The sequence below is a fragment of the Oncorhynchus keta genome, chromosome 1 (genome assembly GCF_023373465.1).
Source record: "Oncorhynchus keta strain PuntledgeMale-10-30-2019 chromosome 1, Oket_V2, whole genome shotgun sequence".
NCBI classification, from domain to species: Eukaryota; Metazoa; Chordata; class Actinopteri; order Salmoniformes; family Salmonidae; genus Oncorhynchus; species Oncorhynchus keta.
The window spans coordinates 34,789,995-34,799,466 of record NC_068421.1 but is presented as its reverse complement, the minus strand read 5'-3'; the positions used below and the strand labels follow the sequence as shown (position 1 = coordinate 34,799,466).

The 9,472-nt window shown below is 45.2% G+C and overlaps 1 protein-coding gene across 12 annotated transcripts in view; it reads right to left on the bottom strand.

The window, feature by feature from the left end:
* Nucleotides 1–404: 404 nt before the first annotated feature.
* phldb1b (pleckstrin homology-like domain, family B, member 1b) overlaps nucleotides 405–9,472 on the bottom strand; it is a 109,086-nt gene continuing 100,018 nt past the window's right edge. For 10 of the 12 annotated variants that reach the window (XM_035766532.2, XM_052522875.1, XM_035766841.2 and 7 more), the window contains 9 exons: nucleotides 9,058–9,174; nucleotides 6,255–6,357; nucleotides 5,778–5,870; nucleotides 4,851–5,136; nucleotides 3,208–3,298; nucleotides 2,800–2,946; nucleotides 2,453–2,672; nucleotides 1,865–1,950; nucleotides 405–768 (listed from right to left, as the gene is read on the bottom strand). In XM_035766532.2, the coding sequence (XP_035622425.1) occupies nucleotides 628–768; nucleotides 1,865–1,950; nucleotides 2,453–2,672; nucleotides 2,800–2,946; nucleotides 3,208–3,298; nucleotides 4,851–5,136; nucleotides 5,778–5,870; nucleotides 6,255–6,357; nucleotides 9,058–9,174 (1,284 nt within the window). In that variant the 3' untranslated portion in view covers nucleotides 405–627. The remainder of the gene's footprint in view (nucleotides 769–1,864; nucleotides 1,951–2,452; nucleotides 2,673–2,799; nucleotides 2,947–3,207; nucleotides 3,299–4,850; nucleotides 5,137–5,777; nucleotides 5,871–6,254; nucleotides 6,358–9,057; nucleotides 9,175–9,472) is intronic. The other 2 variants (XM_035766784.2, XM_052522909.1) reach the window with 1 other exon arrangement.

The following is a 9,472-nucleotide window of genomic DNA, read 5'->3' as shown; positions in this document are numbered from 1 at the left end:
GGTTATACCCATTACGGTGTGGGGAAAATATATCAAGGTCTTTTCTCACACTTGAGTGACATGGTTAACCTGCTTGAGGTACTATAAACCTAAACACATTCAGAATCCTTTAAAACGTCCTTCAGAATCATGGCGCTTTAAAACGCCAAGCAACCAGATCATGACATTACCACCTATCCAATCAGATCTACAGGGGGGGCTGGAACTTACTGTTCAGTGACAATAACCGGCTAAGATTATGACTTCAAGGCACAGAATGATTAGCATTATTGTACTGTTTGGTCTCAGTGGAATGGCTGTCATCAGGACTTGGCAACATTAGTGGAATCTAGTTCAGCAGTAAGCCGATGGCTCAACAGTTCGTCTTCCTCACTGGTTTCAATTAGGTTTATTCTCCACTATTAGACAAGGCTTTTGAGCGGAAAGTCTGACATTGGTTATATACAGTGTCTTTTTCAATCTGCGGGCAGAAGCAAGTAGAAAAACGTCTATTGTAAAGTGATTTAAAAATAGATACAAAAGGCAATTTCCCAATACTGGGAGAGGATAAGGCCTGAGTCTATTGAAGTGTGTCCCAGCCGTCTCCTTATGATCGTTTCACTGCTAGGCCACCGTACACAAGTCTCCTTAGTTCATGAACTGCGTGTAGCCCTCTGCTCCAGTTACTATAACATCCATCCATATCCTCATGGCCTCCGGGGCAGAGGCCACCATGTAGTAGAGTCTGTCGTGAGTCTTCACACAGAAGGTCAACGAGGGATTGGGGCTCTGGGATTGCAGGGGAGAGAGAGGTCAAAAGGTCAGTAATGTGGAAATGACTTGGTCATTTAATGACTCTGTTAAGAGCGTTGGACTAGTAACTGAAAGGTTGCAGGTACAAATCTGTTCTGCCCCTGAACAGGCAGTTAGTTACCTTGGCAAGTCAGTTAAGAACAGTAGGTTAAAGGTTACATTGTCTCCGATTCAACCACAGTACTAAAGCTTGGTTACAAATAAATGAAAGTACAATGGGTGCACTACAACCCCAAAACCTGTATTACATTTGCCCATATCTTTTTTCAAAAACTGATTGTCTCGCTGGACAATGGGGCAACTATGCCGACAGTCACACTACTGAACCTGTTAATAAGAATTCAGCCTTATGCTGCTCCACCACACACACGCCTCTTTGAAACTAAGGCAGGAGCTCAGAAAAGTGCTGGAGACAGTCAAAACAGGATGCAGGACAGTCCACATATCATAAGACACCCAATGCACAGTTGCACACATGCACTTAGTTCATAACCTATACACACACACCTGGATAATCCACCCATATTTGGTCTGTTTTAATTGAAGGGACAGATTCAAACAACCAATTCCACAGAGGAAGGGAATTATCACTAAGGCTTGCTTTGGCAAACAACTCCAATGCAGGAACTAAAGACGAATGTGAGGATCCAGAGGTGCACTGTTCTGTAATGGCTGTGGGTTTTCATTCTCTTGTATTAAACATGTATGATCACACCCCTGGTGGGTATTCAATGGAATATGTAGAGCTGACAAATCCTTATTCCACATGATACACATCTGTGTAAACAACCAAACACGCACTTGGGTAAAGAGGGCAGAGAACAAGCAATGGGTGAGTTCACTGAGACAAAAGTGGTACGTACATTGGTCAAATTGAGGTTGAAAAATCTTTTCTGTGAAACCAGTCAGTAAAAGAGTGAAGAAAAATGAAAGCGTGGAAGAAGCAGAATGTGTGTAAAACTAAACATCAGAGAAATATTGCATCAGTACAGTGAAAGTATAAAAAAGGTGATTATAGAAGATTTAATTTGGTTCCGTATAAAGATTGTTCTCAGAGTTGGGTAGAAAGTACCTTCGTGGCGCTACGCAGGTGATCGTAATAGACCTCTTCAATGGCCTGGAAATAAATGACTCCTTTCAGTTTGGTCTCGTGCTTGTCTGTTGAGTAAATTAACATGACAAAATGCTTGGGTAAAAATATCACATTTGCGATTCCTAGAGTAGTTTCTTTGATGATAGAGAGAGTCATGGAATATAGTGTAAAAGGGCAATGTTCCCCCTTTAGTGGAGACTGCATTCAGAGTAAACACGGAATGTCTGCTTAAATCAGAAATGACCTTCAATTCATAAATCGCAGACTTTGTAACGCTTCAGCGTTGCAGATTGAATAGAGCCCCTGATTTCGAAATTCTACCCTTATGGTAAAATATAGCAGCTCATTTCACCAACCACTACAAAAACACAACCAGGGGTAACTTTATGCCCCCTTTACCTTCAGGCATAAACTGCACTAGATCCTTGCTACAGAAAAATAATAAAACTAACTTTCTAGGAAAAGTAGTTGCAATTTTAAATTGAATAATTATTTTATAATTTGCATATTAGTAGCTACTAATAGCGCACTAATGTGTTTGTATATAAATGGCAGCATTTTCCTTACCAACGTAATAGGAGAAGGTCCTTTTGAGGCGGTCGAAGACAAACCAGCGTTTCTTCCACGACTTGATCTTGCCACCCATCTTGACCAGGTAACCCTTACACATCTTGTCTGTGAGGATCACGTGGTGAGAGGTCTCCACGTTGTGGCCGGATGACTCGATGTGGGAGCGCAGGTCAAACTCCTCCTTGCGGATGGGCAGGTAACGAGTCATAGGACGGGCCTGAGGAAAGGAGGAAACAAACTTGTAACGAGTGTTTCAAAAGCCTGTACGACTAACAGGATGAGAGAGAGATGTCAAACTGTATATTCTTTTTGTTTGGATTTGTGTTATTGGGCCTCAGGCTCACCTGGGAGAAGTTCTTGCTCCTCATTTTCACCTCCTTGTCCACCAGCTGCTGCCTGTGCACCGTCTCGTCCTGCAGCCTCTTCTCAGCCTCCTCGCGCCGCCTCCTCTCCTCCTCCAGCATCTGCCTACGGGCATGGCTCTCTCGCTCCTGGAGAGAAGGTGGAAAAAGATCATGAACATAGGCCCTTTTTACATCAGCAGATGTCACAAAGTACTTTACAGATACCCAGCCTAAAACCTCAAAGACCAGGCAATGCAGAGGCACAGGAAAGAATGCAGGAAACTGGGAAGAAACAGAGGAATCAGGCTCCGAGGGGTGGCCAGTCCTAATCTGGCTGTAACACTGAAGTAAGACATCAGTATGGGATCTGATAGGAAGCTAGCCATGGCATGTGAGGTAGTGTCTTACTCTGGATTCTATGAGCCTGGCCTTCTCTAGGTGGGCTTCCTTCAGCATCTTCTCCATCTCCTCGATCTTCAGCGCATCCATCCCACTGGCACTGCAAACCAGACACAGAAATACATCTCAAATAGCAATGACATCCATCATTCAATATATTTATGGGTTACAGTGTATTAAAACTGTGTCCCGTTCTGAAAAACCACCACCAAAATGGCTAAAGATCATCAAGCTTCTTACATAGGAACAAAGAGGATTAAGTAAGTCCTAAAAAGCTGTTCATCACTGGTCATAAAAACAGTAACTTACTATGTTAGTGTCAACTACCGCAAACGGTTATTAACTATCACGAGTGTTATAAAATGGGTCATGAAATGTGTAACTGTTTAGAGATTCAATGCTGTATACACTGGAAATGTCCCGTCTTGGCCAGGTGGTGCAAGGTTGTGTTCATTAAGGTCAACATTCTAAAACGTTTTGCAACAGAAGACAAATGACTGTTTCTCATTGGACATGCCCAGATAGTAACCTCCCCTCTTCACTCCGCTTTGGACAGTTTATTTTCCATTTCCTGCCTACTGAACACAACCCTAATGAGTGCTTAGGCCTGATGATTACAAGCAATCTTTGATGTCCTGTTTTAGTGGAGAAACAGCTGTGCTTTCACCAGGTGCAAAGGGAATGGACACATCTGTCTTGTCTATGTGCAACCACACACACCCTACCTTTCATATCAACTGGCTCAGAGCAACCACTATCTGTGCAGTGTCTTTAACTAGTCATTTGACTATATTTCAGCAGTCACCCACCCAGGTGTTTATCTGGCCAAAATACAAATGTTGACCAATCACAGACAGTAAAGGGAACATCCCATCTGCTGTAGCCTACACATGTATCCAGTCCTGCATCCCAAATATCACCCTATTCCCTATATAGTGCACTACTTTTGACCAAAGCTCATAGGCTCTTGTCATTAGTAGTGCACTATATAAGGAATAGGGAGCCATTTGGGCACAACGCAGTGTGTTCACCCAGGCCAAGATCATAAAATATGGTGAATAAATTATTTGGGAGGAAGGCAGTGTTCAGCAAACAGTCTCTGGCATGTGTTTACGGAAGAGCGTTTCGCTGTTCATTATGGTCGGCGATAATTCATGCACGACAAAAAAACTTGACGAGTTCTGTATGAACTAGGAATACCTTTTGACTGTGATAAAGACGGCATGTTTGAACTAGATTTAGAAAAATATTTTAAATTTTTCACACTATCGTGTCGACTGAAACCAAACTGTGCTGCCTCGGATACTTTACACATCGACCTTTTCCGCATGGTTCCAGCACGCCAGCTCAGGACAGACAACCTGGGTTAGTTCTGCTCAGTAGTGTAAAAAGCCCTCTATTGTACGTTAAATATCCACTAGAATAGTGATAACAGTGGATGGACAACAGCTGAGCAGACACACAGGCTTCTTTTGTCACTATTAGACAGACTAATGATACGCGACACAGCTTAACAGATGGTGCACAATTCACAGTCAGACAGGACGTGGGGAGGAGTCATTTGACCCATGTGGTTACTTGTCGGAGATCCCTTGGCAGAAATTAGCCAGTGTGAGTGTGTTCCAGGATATGCATGTGTGTGTTTCTCTGACCTGGACATGTTGTCGGGGGAGCAGGCCGAGTTGTTGCCTGTGGAGACGCTGGTGTCCATGCTGTCAGAGCTCTCCAGGCTCAGTGTGTCGTACGGCTGCTCGCCCGCCGATGGCGGCTGGTGGTGCAGGATGGAGTGGTGCACCATGGGAGGGCCGTGGGCGTGTGAGGGGGCGTAGAGGTGGGTCTGAGAGCCGTGGAGCGCATCCCACTGGCACTGGGCCTCCACTGCAGCCCGCTGCTTCAGCTCAGCCAATCGACGCCGCTGCTCCTCGATCACCTGTTGGCCTGAGGGTGGAGGGAGAGAGCTGATCTGTGGGTTGCTTGATCACATCCAGCGATACCCTATCATGTCAGTTCTAGGATATATGGCAACGCTCTCAGCATGCAGACACACACTCACCCCCTAACCAACTCTCTCACACACACGATTCATATCCACTTGCCAAGCAAAAAGTCATGATCATCAGCATCACCCAGCTATGAAGGGGCAGTAAACCTAAAGATTACATGGACTCACAGGCAAAGTAGGATACCACAGGTCAGCGACAGACGAAACCAGGCCCCACACATACATCAAACATACAACATATATGTACTTGGCATTATCAAAAGCCCAAGCTCAATTCAGCCAGCAACATGTTTCCTCATCACCAAAGCTTCCGTATGTACAGTAGCAGCAAAAATACAAATACTACATGATCAAGTCATCTTCAATTCAAACCCATGCTCGCTATCCATGATATAACTGACAGACATCTAAAAACATCTGAAAAGTTCAAAGGGGAACAAAAGGTGGCCCCGACAGATGAAAAGCACTGCTTCCACCAAACGCATGCATTGTTGATTCTCAGCAGGAGGATGGAGACCGACAAGAACATAGAGAAGAAGGGAGAGTTTATATGAGTTGAACACAAGACCAAACCCACTCCCAGGTTGAGTGGTCTGTCTGTCTATCTGTCTGTCTGTGGGAGTGTCCATGGTGGAGCAGGGAGACTCAGACGTGGAAGGCAAGGAGGACTCTGTGACAGAGAGTGGAGGACAGTAATGGAGGAACGGATGGACAGGGTGACAGAGAGACAAACAGGACAACATGGTGGTTAAATAGGAGCTGGAGGAGGCAAGCGAGGGAGGGGTCGCAACCATGGAGGATGAGACTGGGTGAGGGGGAAGTGGGGTGATGGAGACAGGGACAGGGTGTGGTTTCTCTGAAGCATGACAGGAAATCTTGAAATAACAAACAACAAATGTGGTTAACAGAAACCTGGAGAGGACCATCTTAAACACAATATAACTATACTAGTTCCATGTTGATGTTTACTGCTGGAACCCTAGAAGGAAACTCTTGCCTCAGACCAGAACATGGGACAGAGTAGCCTGGTGTAAACCTCCCAAAATGCGGTTACCTTTCTGCTGTAAGGCTAGCGCTCTCTTGGTCTCTATGTCCTGCATGGTGGCAGCCAAGTTCCGTGGCAAACTGCCTGTACTGTTGGGAACCATCAGTGGGCTCTGGAAGGACACAAAAGAAGGAGAGTGATTGATTAAATTCAAAATTGGGGCGGCAGGGTAGCCTAGTGGTTAGAGCGTTGGACTAGTAACCGAAAAGGTTACAAGTTCATATCCCCGAGCTGACAAATCTGTCATTCTGCCCCTGAACAGGCAGTTAACCCACTGTTCCCAGGCAGTCATTGAAAATAAGTATTTGTTCTTAACTGACTTGCCTAGTTAAATAAAGGTAAATGAAAAAACAACAATTAAAAACACATACAACAACATATCAATGCAATGGAAGTACACACATTAAAAACCATCAAGGTTTACACAACAATACTTACTTCCAACGTGGTCGTCACTGACTGGCCAAGAAGACATTCAGTGAATGGGACTTACATAAAACATTGTTTAAATGTTATTATTTCACCTGTATTTACCCAGGTAGGCTAGTTGAGAACATGTTCTCATTTACAACTGCGACCTGGCCAAGATAAAGCAAAGCAGTGAGACACAAACAACAACACAGAGTTGCACATGGAATATGCTATGCATTCACCTTTGACGCATGACAACAGCTACAGATAAACATCAAGCTCTCGTTCTTGTGAGCAATATAATCTAATACTATCAAATGTAATCTGATACTATCATGTAACACATGACTACCGTTGTTTACCAGTATGTAAACACTATGCTAGGTCTAATCAATCACCAGGTGACCGGAGCAGGATACATACACGATATACACAAATGTATCTGGACACCCCTTCAAATTAGTGGATTCGGCTATTTCGAGCACACAGCCATGCAATCTCCATAGACAAACATTGGCAGTAGATTGGCCAGTGACTTTCAACGTGGCACCGTCATAAGATGCCATCTTTCCAACAAGTCAGTTTGTTAAATTTCTGACCTGCTAGAGGAGCCCCGGTCAACTGTAAGAGCAATTATTGTGAAGAGGAAACTTCTTGGGGCAACAACGGTTCAGCCGCGAAGTGGTTGGACACACAAGCTCACAGAACGGAACCGCCGAGTGCTGAAGCGCGTACAAATCATCTGTCCTCGGTTGCAACACTCACTACTGAGTTCCAAATTGCCTCTGGAAGCAACGTCAGCACAAGAACTGTTCGTCGGGAGCTTCATGAAATGGGTTTCCATGGCCGAGCGTAGCCACACACAAGCCTAACATTACCATGTGCAATGCCAAGCGCCGGCTGGAGTGGTGTAATGTGTACCGCCATTGGACTCTGCAGCAGTGGAAACGCATTCTCTGGAGTGATGAATCACGCTACAGCATCTGGCAGTCCGACAGACAAAATATGGGTGGATGCCAGAAGAATGCTACCTGCCTGAATGCATAGTGTCAACTGTAAAGTTTGGTGGAGGAGGAATAATGGTCTGGGGCTGTTTTCATGGTTCGGGCTATACCCCTTTAAAAAAAAGGCATAGCGCTACAGCATACAATGACATTCTAGACGATTCTGCGCTTCCAACTTTGTTGGGGAAGACCCTTTCCTGTTTCAGCATGATAATGCCCCCATGCACAAAGCGAGGTCCATACAGAAATGGTTTGTCGGGCCTCCCGGGTTGCAGTAGTTAAGGGCGCTGTACTGCAGCACCAGCTGTGCCACCAGAGACTCTGGGTTCGCGCCCAGGCTCTGACGCAACCGGCCGCGACGTCTGTGGGGCGACGCACAATTGGCCCAGAGTCGTCCGGGTTAGGGAGGGCTTGGCCGGTAGGGATATCCTTGACTCATCGCGCACCAGCGACTCCTGTTGCGGGCCGTGCGCAGTGCGCGCTAACCAAGGTTGCCAGGTGCACACTGTTTCCTCCGACACATTGGTGCGGCTGGTTTCCGAGTTGGATGCGCGCTGTGTTAAGACGCAGTGCGGCTTGGTTGGGTTGTGTATCGGAAGAGGACGCATGACTTTCAACCTTCGTCTCTCCCGAGCCCGTACGGGAGTTGTAGCGATGAGACAAGATAGTAGCTACTAAACAATTGGATACCACTAAATTGGGGAGAAAAAGGGGTAAAATTCACAAAAAGGAAAAAAATAAATGGTTTGTCAAGATCGGTGTGGAAGAACTTGACTGGCATGCACAGAATCCTGACCTCAACCCCATCGAACACCTTTGGGATTAATTGGAACTCTGAATGCAAGCCAGGCCTAACCGCCCAACATCAGTGCCCGACCGCACTAATGCTTTTGTGGATGATTGGCAGATAGTCCCCGCAGCAAAGTTCCAACATCTAGTGAAAAGCCTTCCCAGAAGAATGGAGGCTGTTATAGCAGCAAAGGGGGGACCAACTCCATATTAATGGCCATGATTTTGGAATGAGATGTTCAACTGGCAGGTGTCCACATGTAGTGTACCTTCAAATTGATTGTGTACAAGGGCCCTATGTGCTTGTGGCCTTTCTTATGGAAACTGAACTATTATGATGAAGCTTGCTAAATCACAAGATTACAGCAAATGGCTGCCTCAGAAGAGTACTACACAATCCAGCCACGAACTTGACCACCCTCCAACACCAGTACCTTCTATTTTCATTTGGTTGTAAGCATTTTAGGCCTGAGTAGGCTGCAATTCAGATTTAGCAGCAAATGTGTACTATTCAAATGAACCTTAAATAATAATAGTTGATTACTACATAATCACTGAAGACCCTACTAGCGAACCAGTAGTGATGGAGCGGAGGTGATGAGGTTTACCTTGGAGGTCGTGTTGCGTCCCAGTGTAGTGGCTACGTACTGCAGATGGGATCCGGAGCCTGCTTTGGGTTGATGTACCGTCTGTCCAGCATCACTGTCCAGCTTGGAACGGAACACCTGGGAGGAGGAGTGAAGAAGGACCAGGATCAGCTATCAAAACGCCGTCGACTCATTTTTTGCGGTTACCACGCACATAGTAAAGCATGCCTTATTCCAAACTTGTCTGGTGGGAGATGCTGTGAGAAGTAGAGAGTAGAGTACAAATACAAAACAATAGGTTTCTTTAGCGTTTCAAAAAAAGGCACATTTATTGACATTTCAATTCAACCAACATATTGATTGACATCTTTGAAATGCTAAAGCAACCTACTTTTGGTGAGTGAACATTAATTGCTACACTACTACTACTACTACT